This window comes from Oenanthe melanoleuca, chromosome 2 (genome assembly GCF_029582105.1).
Source record: "Oenanthe melanoleuca isolate GR-GAL-2019-014 chromosome 2, OMel1.0, whole genome shotgun sequence".
NCBI classification, from domain to species: domain Eukaryota; kingdom Metazoa; phylum Chordata; class Aves; order Passeriformes; family Muscicapidae; genus Oenanthe; species Oenanthe melanoleuca.
Genome location: NC_079335.1, coordinates 101,499,384 through 101,514,567, shown reverse-complemented (window position 1 = coordinate 101,514,567; position 15,184 = coordinate 101,499,384). Strand labels below are relative to the sequence as shown.

Genomic DNA, 15,184 nt, shown 5'->3' with positions numbered 1-15,184 from the left:
TTAAAACAAAAAGCAAGTCCGAGACCTACTGAGAGTTGTTACAGTTAATACTTTGTCAGTGTTTCCACTCTTACTTCTGGGGCTCAAAACTTACACTGTTAAAATTGTTTTGCAATGAAAACATCTAGGTGCTCAGCTCTACAACAAAATAATTGTCACAGGGCTAAATTCTAAGGTTTTTGCTTACTGCTAACTCCCACTGACTTCAGTGAGCATGTATCCTTAGTAAAGGCTCATGGTGTGGATGGGTTATTGGAGGTTTTTTTTTGTTTGCATATTTTGAAATAAAACTTTAAAAAAATGTTTTATACTGTGAATTTAAAGGATTCCTGCATGCAGCATGAAAAAACATCTGGCCATATTTGATATTCTGTTACCTGGCTGACGTTATCTGACTTTTCAATTCCCTTCTCTTTTTCTTAAACTGCTCTTTTCTAAACTGTGCTGCTCCACAGCCAAATATAGGTAGCTTCTGCTTCTTCTATCCTTCCTAGACACTTGTATCAATTCATACTTCATGTGAATAATTCTGTCCAATTCTTGCTTAGCTCCTGTAATTTAATTTTGAGATGATATTACTTTGTTTTTCAGTCAAAGAAAGAGCTAGAACACAATGCCAGAATTTGGATGCTGTATTGCCTATTGGCTTAAAAGAAGCCCACAGGCTGATATTTTGTCTTACTTGATCCCACAGTTTTCTTCACTCTCTTCTTTGCTGCTTGTTCACAGAGATTCAGATCCAAATTTTACAACTTGTTTCCATGCTTCCATTTTAAACTTTTCTCAGTGGGAGATGGCATAGGGGCTTACACCTTATAGAATTTTAGCAGTGTGTGTTGGTTCCCTTCCAATTTTTCTTTTTCATTGTTCCCTTCCTCTTCTTGTGCATATTTTTGCAATCTAGTAGCAGATTTGCTGCCTTCTATCTTCCTTTTGCTCCTCCTGAAGACTAACAATGTCTCACCATGTGAACACTGCTTCTTGCCAGCCAATCAGAAGGCCAGGGCATTTGGCCACCTAGGCAGTGCCTGTTCAGACGCCACAAGCCTAACAGGATCCATACAGTCCTGGTGCACACTGCTGCCCTGAAACCACTCCGGCATGAAGTCCTGAATCTGGAGGTAGAGATGATAGCACAGGAGGAGCAAAGCTAGTTAATCTTCTGGGCTTCTCCATGGGCTTCTTCTTCTTCTTCTTCTTCTTCTTCTACTACCTGGGTACCCACAGGGTTTCCTTCATCTCATTTTAAGTTCTTCAGTTCTATAGCAGCTACCACATACATAACAAATGCTGTGTTAATTAAATTTCTTTCTACCTTGCGAATATTTTTTTAATAATGTGTTCTGCATCCAGTTATTTTACTGTCCACCATGACAAAGAGAGATTTATTTTCAGATCCAGTCCAGATCTGCTACATTTTCCATTAAAGCTCTTCTCAAAGTGTAACTTACAGTATGCATTTATCCCTTTAAACAAATCTACGCTAGTAGCTTTCTAATTTTAAAAAAGCACTTCCAAAAATCTTTGGAAAAATTATGCTTGTAGTACTAGTTTCCAATGAATCTGTTACTGCTACAGCAAGTTTCCATTTCACTCTGTCTTTCACCTTTTTGTTATAACATTTTAGTCATACCAGCAAAAACTGCATTCAATGTCTTACGTAAAGAATAGGGCAATTCTCCACATGGAAAATCTGTTTAACTTGATGATGATATTGTCATACAGATGACATACTTGGCACTTCAATGGAGACACTTGAAGGCCTGAACACTGCTTCAAGATGTTGACTATGTAAGCACATCTATTTGGAGATGTTAATTAATTTGAGTTGTTAAGTATGAGATTTATGATGTATCTTCGACTCCTTTTGCCTCAGGCTAATCAGTTTCTTTTATATTTTTACCTAAACCTCCAAGCTGCTGAACATATCTTTAGCTAGCTACTGTTTCAAGATAAACCCTGCAAAACAAAAACATTTTTATCCCCACCAGCTGCACAAATTACCGTGATCAAAATGTCAAGATTATAATGACTGAACTCTAAAAATGTGCTTTCATACTCAGATAAATGGTTTTGTGTAAAAAGACAGTTACATACAGAACGCATATGTAGAAATGTACAGAATTTAAGACTATAACTCTTTCCAAAGAACTACCTTTTTTTTCTGAATGTTAAGACTTTTTTAAAAATTCCTCAAAACTATCTAAAGTTAAACTGCTCTTAATGAAATCCTGCACACAAACATCTAATAATTGTACTAATGTTTTTGAAAATAAAGCTTGTTATGCTCTCACAATGTTGTGTTCACCTAGTAAATGAAGCTTCGTAATTTTGGTGTTGCAAGAGAAAAGAGCCGTTGTCATTGATATAAGTTACCAATTATTTAATTTAATAAGAATTACTACTTTGATAGGAAAGTCAGAGGTCTTGAACCAGTAAAACTGTGAAGCCTTGTCTGACAAAAATAGTATCTATGACTTCAAGAGGAATAGCATATTGCATGAGGCTACATGAGGGATTCAGGCAGGCAGGAAAGCAGGGACATAGGAGGAAGAAGAAAGGAAATTCAAGTTAATATAGAGTTTTAAAGAATGTGAATATGAATCCTATGAAAGAGGGGAGTTTTCCATGAAGACCTTCCCTTTGTCTCATCTATTCTACTGTTAGAGTAGGTGTAATTCTTGAATTCTTGATATTAGCTGAGTAATACTGACTTATAAGGCATGTGAAATATTACAACAGAAATACAATTACTGTGTACTGCTTAACTAAAGAGCAAGGTGCAGTGCTAAATTCTGCGACTTATGTCAATTTTGTCCCATCAGTTGCTTTTTTTATATGCAGCATAGGCTATGTGTGGGACTATATGGAGGGATATTAACTCATGGGAAGAAGATTTTTTATTCTAGAATTCAGCAGCTGGTAGTAAAGATACATTTACATTACCTCTATTGCTACTTTGGGAATACTGTATTTATTACAGTGTGTTCCCTACAATGCCAGAAAAAAATAGGCTAGCTTTCTCATCTTGTTTAAAATATAACTGATACTTTTTTAACCAGACTGGGTGGCTACTGCTTATGGTCAGAATCATAGTTGCATTCTCCTCTTAGGAAAATCACTCTATTAAGATTTTTCATTTAAAGTTTGACTGTAATTTTTTTTTACCTTTATGAAATGTTTTTAATTTGTCTACAATCTAGCAGGATTCAGGTTGGTCTATTACAGCTGTTGGCATTCATGTTAGCTTTGATAATCTGTAAGGAAGATGTCCAGAGCATTTTTCTTGGATGCCAGGCAGGTACTGCTAAAAAATCAGTGCTGTTGAAGGGCAGCCTGAGGAAGACTGTGGGAACCTAAACTTCTGGGGGAGGCAGGAGCTCAAAAGACCTTCAGTAGCAGTGCACTTGAAAAGGGTTCCTTTGATTAGCATTGGTCCTTAACTACCTACCCTGAAAGGAGAAGATAAGATGTGAAAACTAGGGAGAGGGCTTTATTTCTTCTCCATAAGTAATGTTTTGTATTACCTCATTGTTCGGGTTTTAAATTTGTGTATAGTTTCCTGCACAGACATACAAAGACATGATGAGGTTACATCAAGGGATTAGATAAATAGGTATCCACACATGAGGAACAGGCTATGTTAAACCAGAAAATGTGAAGAAATCAAATGCAAATGAAGGAATTACTCTGTGAATAATGCAAGTACAGCTTGAGTATAGATGATAGGGAAAGTATAAACTGTGGGGTTTGCTTTTTTCCCAAGCATACTTATGGCATGAGTGTCAGCACCCACACAATGTTTATCAAAGGTCCTTTTCCCTAACAGAAGAACCACCATCCATTTTTTAAACAGAAGTCTAAACTTGGCTAAACCTGGAAACATGGAAGTTTTTCTTTGTGAAGATTCATTGAATCAGAGAGCTTGGTCATGGTTTACAGCATTACTGTGAGAATAGGAACAGAGAGGGAAGAAAGAAACATTGAAAGGCAGAGTGTGAGTAGGCAAGGTAGCAAAAAAGTTAACTGATTGCCGAGATCTTTAATGGTCAGGAGAATGAAATCCATTTGTTATAATAACTAACTACAGGAGGTAAATCTATCTGCTGTGAACCTGCCAGAGACTCCAGCTTGCCCGTACTTTGTGAAACTGATACATGATTAATCTTGTGGCTACAGCTTAACAGCCGCACTTCACATTCTGAAGCCTGGATAGGCTCACACTTTCCTCTCTTTTTCTCATAGATGCATAACTTTCCATTATAGGACTGCCTGGAAACAGCAGTTCTGCTTAGCAAAATTTTTCAAAGTTTGATTTTGTTCCACATTGGGATAAAAAAGCAACTGGAGCTTTTCAGAATGTCTTTGACAGATGTGTGGGGAGGAGAGGGGAAAGTCAGACAGGGGAACAGACAGCTGACCAGTCATTGTAGGCAAAGTTCAAGACCTCGCTCTGATGGAATCTCACTGTGTTCACCGTACTTAAATCTGAGCTTTTAACTCAGCTGTAGCTGCTGCTACTCTGATTAATGGAAAAATATTTCTGCTCAAAGGCACTAATTTAGATCATGCAAAGCAGGCTTTTCCTCTAAATCACCTTTGATAAAACGGTTTTGGTCTGTGTTCTGTTTATAACAAACAGGGGCTGAACTACTTACTTACCTGCTTATAGTTGGTCTCTAATTATAATGTGAAGATGTACAATGTAACCTAGGATGCATTTTTTTCCACGCTGTTTTGTCTGGAAATTTTACTTGCAATCAGGGAAAGCTCCCTAGCAAAAGTTTACACAATTAAGAAACTGAACAATTCCTCAAGACCAGGTGTTTTGACATTAAAAAATAAGCAGTAAGTGATTTTTTTTAAAGTGCTCAGTGAGCATACATTTCACTGAAATGCTCGTTATCAAAAATATTTGGCAAATCATTATGTCACCTTTTGTTTATTTGTAATTATTCCTTAATTAGATAATTGAAATTAAAAGAGGATGTGTGAATGTGAGAAATTATTTAATATCACATATAAATAATATAAATAAGTACATTAAGAGATAAAACAAAAAATTGTATATGCCATGTCTATGAGTTGACTAATACTAGCTGATAGGAGTAGGTACATTTTAAAAATGCATATGAGCCTGAAACATCTAAAGAACTGGATTCTGAATTTAACTGGAAAGAAGTCAAGGACACTGAGAAGTTTACCATGCTGAATGTTTTATTGTGAACATACAGATGCCCAGTCCAAGGCCATTTCTCACTCTGTGCACGAAGGCAATAGAGGCTGGGTCAGGACTTTTAGACTCTCATTTCAGTCTCAAGATATTTTGATTTTGGGAATCACAGCATTTAAACTGGCAGGGAAAACACTGGCAAATCAATGATGAATAGTACACCTATATATGTGACATTTTAGAAAGAAACTTGTTTGCATCATGCCAGAAATCTGACCCTTGATCTGACCCCTGACAAGAGCTGTCAAAACTCTCCCTTCAGTATGAATGAGCAATTTTTGTAAAAAAATAAAAAAAGAAAAAAGATGAATCTGAGGTATTGAACTGGGGCATTTGCTGTAACAATCTATCAGGGTGACTTTGCCCTCTCACCTGTAGCTGTGCCTCCAAAACATATATTTCTTTGTCTTACTCTGATGAAAAAGTGAAAAAAAATCTAAATTCTAAATGCAGATTTTAATAGCTCTGTGAATACCAGTTTATAGTATTTTGCTCCTTTCTTAGGAAAGAAGTTAGTTAAGCCTAATCATCAGTTACTGTAGGTCAGCCTAATTTTCCTTTTCTATTCAGAATACTAGACTGCTAAAATGATCTTTATTAATAAAGCAGTGCATGTGTAGCATTTTAATAAAGCTTTTAAATGGCACTCAGAGATGGAGCATATTTTGTCTACAGAAAAGAAAAGCATTAAAGTTGTTGCTGTTACTCAGCTAAAGGACTGCAATTCCATATTGAACTTGCAGCCTCCCATGGCTGGGAAATACCTCTGTCTCACAATTATTCATGCTATGGTATTTTTAATGCCATTACACCCTCTAAACAGTTCATTTGACAGTGCTTAGCAAACTACTCTCATCATTTAAAAACAGGTCAGCTAAGAAATGCTGACCTGTCAGGGATAAAAATTCCATGAGCCTGCAGTACATTTATGTGAGACTACAGACATGAAACTCATTTCATTTTAATAAAGAAGAAGACGGGCAAGCCATTTGTCACATGTAACTGCTGATGGCAGATACGCAAGAAATCTGATTTTTTTGTCATCCATTGTACATCTCTTTTACACAGCTCCTGAGTTAAACTCCCTGACAAGGAGCATTTACTCTCTCAATTGGTCTACTAAATCAAAGGGAGTTTTCTCCAACAGAGGCATATGTCAAAAAAAACCAAAGTAATTTCAGTCACTCACACATAAATTTCTCATTTTCACAGCTGCCATCTTTGCTAATGAACATGCAAAGTTTGCTTATGCTTCAGCACTTTCATTCAACACTGAATGACTACTTGCCTATGCAACTGGAAGTTGTGCAGGACTGAGGACTGTGTTAAGAATATTCAACTCACGCTCACATCTGAAAGCCTAGTCCTCTGCCTGATAAATATGAGTATACATTTGTAAAATATGCTATCTTATACCCATCAAGAGTATGCAGCAATGGCTCCTAGGCAATAGGCAAAATGCTTGTCATACAAAGAATTACAGTTTTCTATAAAGTGGTTATGATTTACTTGCATTTAAATTAAATAAAGTGCATAGGGAAAATGAACCTCTAAGCCATGTTTTGTATTTCAAAGATCCAAAATTGATGTACTCCACTACTCCGAAGAAATTTCAGGCCTTCAGCACTCTTGTATACCTAGAAGTATATTTTAGACCACATCACTCTTTGGAGTGTGACACAGAAGGACCTGAACTAGTAACTGTAGGAAGATATGACTGTTTTAGCAGTGGTCTGGAAAGCAGCAGAGCAGTCTTGAATGTGCTTGGATGTTTAAGAGACATATAACTTCTTCAAAGTTGTTAATACTAATACTAATGCTATGAATTGAAGATAAAAAGACTCTGTGGATGTGTGCTCTTGGAAAACTGCAGGAAAATAGTTACCTCAAAAAGGAAATTTGGACTAAGAAGAGTCTACAAAGAGTGGGGAGGGGAACAAGAGAAAGAAAACAAGCAAAACAAATGGTGTGGAACTAAAACTGGACATTTCAAGCACAGTTCCTTAGGTCAAAGGAGATTACTTGTAAAGAAAAGCTGAGTGAGTCCTTTGAAAATACATTTTAGGAAATGTCAATGGAGAGATTTGGGCTAGGGAAAGAAAAAGAAGAAAAAGGCTGTGGTACAATAAGGACAGAATAAAAGGCTGGTTTGGACTTCCAGCAAACACTTCAGCTTACCTTCTTCCCAGAACCATGATCCTGGGGAAAAGCAACAGGAATAATAGGCAAGAGATTACAGAAATTTATTGGCATTACATTAAAAAGCAGTTTAATGTGTCTGTTGAGGTGAAAGGGAGAAAAGAAACTAGTTAAACTCTGTTATAAAATTTTACTTTGAAAGCCCAGACTTTGAAAGCCCAGAAAATAGTTTCCTTAACAAGCTTTATCAAGACAGAAATTATGCAAAGTGAATAGAGGTTTCTATTGGGAAACAGAAAATATGATCTCAGCAAATACAAATTTGTAGATCTGACCTTAACAGAATTTAACAAAACCAAATCAAACCTAAACAATAAAAAAAGATTAATCCTTCTAGATCAGTTGTAATGAATAAGATGAACAATTTTCTAGACAATTTTCCAGAAAATGTTTTAGGTCAAAGGTAGATTGTGCCTACTTGGATTTAATTTAAATTATTGAATATGCTGCTGAAAGGGAATTTATTAGCCAAGACAGAAAAGAAGGAAAGTTGTAAGTAAGTTTTTGGAAAGTTCAGTGGGAGATGGTTACTGTTGAAAGGAGAGGTTGAGGTTTGGTCATCGGTGTTCTTCAAAGAACAGCACTGACAAAGTCTTAGGGTCAATATTGCTCTCTCCACTTTTATTTTTATGAGTTTTTGCAAAGATTACACATGTCATAAGGCCATTTCCCTCTGGCATTGTTGAGGAATACATTCAGTGCAGACAGCTCTGTGTGCAGCTGCAGATTGAGCTCTGGGTGGCAGGACCCCAGGCAAGACTGTGAACTGCTGACTCTTTGCATAACAAAGGCATAGGGACCTGTGGCACAGCCTGGTGACCAGACACTCAGAGACAGAGCAGGAGCAGAGAACTCCGCACTTTTCCACACTTTCCTGTAACATTGAAAACCCCCAGGGTTTCCTTGGTTTGAGGCCCTTCCTTGGAGGCAACTGTCTCAAGCTGTTATTTTGCTATTGCACTTTGATTAAGTTGTTTTAAGGCTCAAAACAGCTGAGAATGTGCTATGAGAAATCTAAGGTCAAGTGGGTAAGGAAACCTGGTGTGACTGTGTGACTGTAGGATGTGAAGCAGAGAAGGGGCCTTGGTCCTAGCTTGGGTGGTCTGAGTGTGCCACAGTGGCTCCTGGATGGTCTGACAGGGAAGTTTAATATGAGGCAGGAGGCATTGTCACATATGGAAAGGCCTGGAGTCAAGGAAATATGATGAAGTTCAGCCCTGGAAATGCAAATTTCTGTGCCTGAGACCTGATTCAAACCACTGCAGATGAGGACAGAAAAATGTATCCTGTCTGGATCCCCTGGAAATTACAGAAAAGTAGAATTGAGACTTTTGGTTCACCAAGGGGTGGGTGACTAGGAGACATAAACATTAGAAGCAAGGTTTCTGGGAGTTAATGATACTGTACAAGCTCTCATAGAGAATACTATGCACAAACTCAGCCACTTTATTTTCAAGGAAGATTATTCAATACTGAAATGGGCACAATGCTCTGCTACTAGAATGAGATGAAGACTGGAGAGTTTGTTTTATGTCAGTCCAGATTATTTAGTGTAAAAAAGAAAAAGCTGGTGAGAGATATGAAAGTCTATTATGTGATGGAAACCTGCACCAAGAATGGAAAGGAGAAATTTAAGCTAAAGCAATATTATTATAATTAAAATGCCACACAAGCTGGCAAAAAGAAAATGTAGACCAGAATTAGAAGAGGATGAAGCATAGACATCCCTTAGCCATTATTAGACCATACAGGTGTTGGCAGAGCCTTTTAAAATAGCAGTAAAAGCTGAATTCAACTAAAATACTTTATGAAGAAGAATACTGTGTAAGAGACTGAGACAGTGGACTGAACTCTCTTCCAGCTGAGTAAACAACTTGTTTTGTTTCAGTGAAAATTAGCCCTATTTTAAAAATCCGTATTTTTTTTTTTTTTAACACACCAGATTTCAGTTGAGTCATTTTTAGTTGTTGAAAGGGAATAGATGTCTTCTCCATTTTGGCACCATTGAAAGTGTGGATAGAAGAGAATGAACTTCTATTTTGTCTTGGATATCTCAAAGTACCTAGAAACTTATCTGACATATATATCAAAGTAAAAATAATGCCAGAGAGTTTCAATCAGAACAAGAGCAAGAAAGAAATGTCAGAGTAAGTGTAAACACAAGAATGAGTCTGCTGAGGAAACATTGATAGGATAGAGTATTACTTTCCTGCTTTAACGAAACCTTCCTTTATATAATTTGTTGCAAACCAAATAAAAATACGTCATCTAATTTCTTTCCCTTAGTCTTACCTCCACAGCATGTACTCACCATTTTACACAGAGGCATGGAAGTAACACTGAGAAGTAAAACTGTTCTTTGTTGCCCTTTCACGGAATGTTTTTAAGCTGTTTGGTATTCCTTTGAAGACTACAGCACTAGTTTACATGCTGGATATTTATCACTGGTGTGGAGGGTGAAACACTAACTGCACACCATACTCCCTGCCCTTTTAAAATATTGATGAGTAACCATCTATAGAGCCTCATAAGTTATTAACTCTTTCATTGAGAAAGATCGCTGCTTAACAGCATAGCACAAATTCTATGTGATTTAAAACCCACACAATCCAAAGAGTTTCAAGCTGTTTACGTTAGTTCAATATCCAATATTAACAACTAGTTTTGAAACCTCAAGTAATCAATATTGCTCTCTTGATCCAACAGGACAGTGTGGGGATATTCAATGTGGGGATATTCATAAATGAAGACTACATCTTGCTCATCTTGTTCAATGCTTAATCCTTTTATTGGCTTCTTAATCTTTTCAACTTCCATTTTATATACTGCTTATCAGGTTAGCTCATGTTGGAACAATTGTTGCATCTCCTGAATTTGAAGATAATGATCTGCATTTCCCTGAATATTGTCCATTTGGTAGTCAGTGAGTGAAAGTGTCAGACAGAGACCAACTCATTTATTTTTTTAAATACATAGTACACATACCATATTTATTTGTAGATCTAATTTATCTTTTTTTTCTTCAATTTTTTTAGCTGTTCAAATTACCTAGCTGACCCAAGTGCAAGAAATTTCTTTGACCCATGAATCTGTGGTTCAGAGGAAAATTCTTAATCCTTCCAAAGATGTGTGATTACAGTACAAAACAATTATAACTGTATTTTATCAAATGAAGTAGATGAAAATGGGAAAACTGTGGGGAAAAAAAATCGTCTTCACAGAAATCCATCAATATTTTCAAATAAGTAAATTTTACATGACAGATTACCCTCAATGGCAGGGGCAGGACTTGATACCCCTTCTGAGGTATATGAAAAAGCCTGAAAGGCTTTTAACATATTGACATGGAACTCTAATAGCTTGAAGATCAGCAGTGCTAATCTACCCTAGTGGCACTAGTTCAAACATTGTGGATGCTCAGGTGTCCCCTAAAACCTAAAAATGCTAAGAGAATTTTCAAAGATAACCCTATGGTCCAGGAATACCCCAGCCATTGCTCACAGAAGAGTGATAACGATTTGATTCATAAAGAAATGAACAGATGGGTTCTTTCCTCTTCATATACAAACATCAGTGAGATAAAACAAAACTGAAGTTAACAGAACTATGTGCCAGCTGCGCTAAAACATAAAGAAAACATGCCATGTGTAGGATTCCTTTCTTTGGACATATATTCATTCAAATTTTAGTTTTCTTTACTAGACTCCAAGGTACATTTAGATAAAAGACATCAGAAATATGATCTCTGCTGCCACTAGATTTCTGCTTATTTGCTGAAGTAGTGATTCAACAAGTGTGCAGTCTATCTTTAATTGCTACCACCCAGAAGAAATCTTCCCCCAGGATTCATTAACTAATGACTTTCTCCCTTGCTGAGTTGTAAATTTACAAAATACTAGTAATTTTCCCGCTTGGAAAACAGATGTAAATGTCCCAAACAGGTGGGAGTCATTACTACAAACACATGAATGTAATAAATTTAGCAATTGCATGTATTTGTGAGTCCTAAAGTAATTCTTCTGATAAATTTTAAAGTATCCACTCAAGTCATACTGAGGTGAGAAGTAGATCTTTTCAAGAGACAATAAATTAGTTTAATAAATTAATTATTAGTTTTACAAGATTCTTAGCAACTCAGGCTCTAGGGTTTTTGGCACAGTAGTGGTACATATAGTACCACAGGATGGCTCTTCCAACAGCCAGGGTGTGCTCACGTGCAACTATGCTCCTACTCCATAGGAAAAGGTGGTGGGAGGCTTTAGCATGTGTTTAAGAGCGAGCTGCTTTCCTGCAACATAGGTGCATGACTAATGCATGAGAGTCATCCTTCCAAATTTCAGCTACTTGGTAGCAGCCTAAAGCTCTGCCTCTCAAACACTACTCAGACTTTGCAGTACCTACTCTCTATCATCTTCTAAGTACAGTCTGGAGGGTGTGAGATAAAACTAATTTCTGGGTTTTAATATGACAAGGGATTATGTGCCACCAATGTCTATGATTACACTGGACTGGAAGGAAGCTTGGAGCTATTAGTTCTACATTACTTTTTTCAAAACTGCTTTTCCACTGAAGTGTTTTCAAAGGCATTTTGAAGATTGTTATCATCCATGTTGGTTCTGTTTGTATATTTGGAGTCATAATAAATGGAATGTTTTGCCACAGAAAAAAATTGTCAAGTTTGGAGTGTTTTGCCACAGAAAAAAGTCATTGTGGGCTAATTAGATACTGCACAAACAGTTCTGCAATAACTCCACCAGACATGAACTTGTTAACCTAGGCAGTAAAGAGTACCTGAAGTAAGCTTAGTTTTCTGTGAATGACAGGATAGCTCCCTTGGCATGGGAAACCAGCAGACTCTAGTTTTTGAAGTACATCAATTATCTTAGCAAATAAAAGAAAACCCAAGCATAAACAACATTGTTATAAAAATCACTGAATTTCTTCCATCCTCTTGTTTCCTTGGACCAAAAAAGAAAGCTTATTACCCCAGTGATCAGAAGGCTCTTTTGACTCTATCTATTGAAATGACGATACATCATGCTATCTGTTCATATTTGCAGCTCTAAAATGTGAATACACTGATTATTTGTTTACTAAGAATATCTCTACCCAAATAATGGCATCAACTGCATGGTCATAGCTTTTGCCTATTCCAGTGTATCTCTTCAAATGCTCAAAAGACTGAAAAAAATTGATGATGGTAATGTTTGATTGCAAACTAGTTTGCAGCCTATTTGTTTTCTGGCCAGATGTGCTAATTCCTATTGTCATTCTTTAGAAGTACATGGGTGCACGAATAGCAAGAAGGAACCCGCTGTCCAGCTCTTGACTTTCTCTTTCTTTTTGGATCTATGCCAGTCTGTTTTGGGAACAGCATTCCGTGACCCAGTGGAAAAGTCCCTCAAGCACTATTGTTATTAAGTGGCACATATAGCTCCTTAACCATTCTGACACAGGGTGAGGATCACAGGGGGCACACAGTCCACCAGGCCCCATGCATGAGCCCAGAACACTTGAGCAGCTGGTGCTGGCAGTGCAGTGAAGGCTGTAGTTACTTTTGGGACCTCATTAGGGGCAAAGCTTCCCACTGCCCATATAAAACTTCAGTAATTCCAGAGAAATGGACTCAGGGGGGTGGGATTTAGGTACCATATCCTTTTAGAGCCTGGTCTTATACCAATAATCCATTTACTTTTCATTTTCCATAAACCAGGGAGACTCCAGTAGAGCTAAATGTGTATAGTGAATATTTTATGCTATTGTTACTGGAAAAGCTCTTTTCTTTTAAAGAGGTATTACACAGGGAATACCTCAGCTCTCCTCCTTGGAATATAGCTTCTAAATAAATATATAAAATAAAGAAGCCCAAAGCCTGCCTCAAAACTCTGCAGACATATAATTTGAACTCACTCTTCAGAAAGTGGAGAGCTATAATTGCAGAATAATGTAGTAGTCTTTCTGTATTAGACCCAGGCAGTAACTGGCTTTAAACTCAAGCCAGAGCATACCTTCAAGCAGCTGTTTTGCTCACACAGTAACTCCTGAGGCTTTACCCACCTGTAAGCTCCTAAGTGACAAGAACCTCCCTCTTTTTACATGTTTACACAGCATCACTATAAAGTTCACAGAAAGATCTGTAAGGTGCTATCATGGTATCAATCATAAGTAACAGAGGATCAGAAAAAGCATATTATCCAAGCCAGCTGCAAGGAACTTGCATTATGTAAGGTTACTACTTTTACCTTTTACCTTTCTGTCTTCCAAGTAACACCCTGGCAATAAAAAAACTTTTCACATGCAAGTCAGTTAAAAATTCAGAGGCCATGCCATTTGGGCTGAAAGTTGATTTTCAGTAAGGTAAATTGAACCACATTGAAAAACTCACAAACAGAAAACAGGCTGTGAAAAAAAAATCCTTTTCTGGGTAGTTTACATTGTGATAAAGCTGTGCCTTAGCTCATTTTAAAAGACTCATTTAACATAAAAGTTCACTGATGAGTCTGCTAGAGAAATCAGGTGAAATACCCCAAGCCTCAAGACAAAATTATTTTCCCTTAACCTTTGAGAAAAATCATTTTTACAACAAAATCCCCTTTAAGTGGTCTGATACTTGGTGTGAAAATAGCTATCAATGTCCATTGACAGCGATCCCCTCCTTGAGCCCCTCCACTACCCCAGGATGTTACTGTAATAAGGAGGAGAAAACACAGACAAAAATCCACAAACGCAAACATCTCAGAAGACAGGTATTTCCCCAGCTCAGAGTCCTGAGGTGACAGGGAGAATTCAGAAGCAGGCACTGCAGTCAGAGGTGGCTCATAGCACTCTGCCGCTGATCCTGGCACAGGGCTCCAAATGAAAATCAAATAAATACATCTCTTTTCAAAACAAAGAAAGAGGGGGAAAAAAATAATCTCGTTCTCTGAGTACCTTTGATTCCTGGCTGATAGTTGATGCTGGAGAGGGGGGCTGCTCTGTGCTCTCCACTTCATTCTCTTTCTCCACACTCTCCATGCTGATTTCAGTCGTGCTGCTCGGAGGAATCATTTTACCTCTAAAATACTGCTACTATTAGAAAAAAAGCTAAAGATTGTTCTTGCTCCTTTTCATTTAACGTCCTCTCTCTTCTCTCTGCTCTTCTAGAGCAAATGAACTCCAACCGCTTGGTTTCACTGTATTTTGCCAGACGAGAATTCTCTGGATTTTCTTCTCCCCCCCTGCCCCCCCACTCCGCTTCTCCTCCTCCTTCCCCTCCTTTCTCCCTCCCCTTTCCTATGCAATTGTGTTGCGAAGGAGTAAATTATCGATAGTTCTGTAGGTCAGTTGTGTGCCTTGCTTTTCCCTGATACTCCTCCCCTCCGTATGAAGCCTGGAGGTGCGGAGCAACGTCGTGACCATCAGCCCCACAGTCAGAGGAGAGTGAGCTGAAGCAGCAAGCCACAGCCACAGCCACAGCCACAGCCACACACGCACACACACAGAGACACACACACACACACAGACACAAACACAGACACACAGACAGACGCGCGCACGCACACACACGGCACTGGAGGGAGGAGTTGCATTTCTAATGCTGTGAATAGCTCTGGAGGAGCATGTGCTGTCATAGTAGCGAAAACAAGTAACGCACACATGCACTCGCACACACACACACTCAGAGGCATGCAGTGTATATGAGGTTTGGAAGCATTTTACCTTTTAACGGACTGGAGAAGACAGAGTTGAAGGATACCCTTATATTCTTTCATG

The 15,184-nt window shown here is 37.9% G+C and overlaps 1 protein-coding gene across 1 annotated transcript in view; it reads right to left on the bottom strand.

Annotated features, from left to right (window-relative positions):
* STAC (SH3 and cysteine rich domain) overlaps positions 1–14,671 on the bottom strand; it is a 73,832-nt gene extending 59,161 nt beyond the window's left edge. Inside the window, exon 1 of the mRNA XM_056485664.1 lies at positions 14,363–14,671. Coding sequence (XP_056341639.1) covers positions 14,363–14,479 — 117 coding nt within the window. The 5' untranslated portion in view covers positions 14,480–14,671. The remainder of the gene's footprint in view (positions 1–14,362) is intronic.
* Positions 14,672–15,184: the final 513 nt, after the last annotated feature.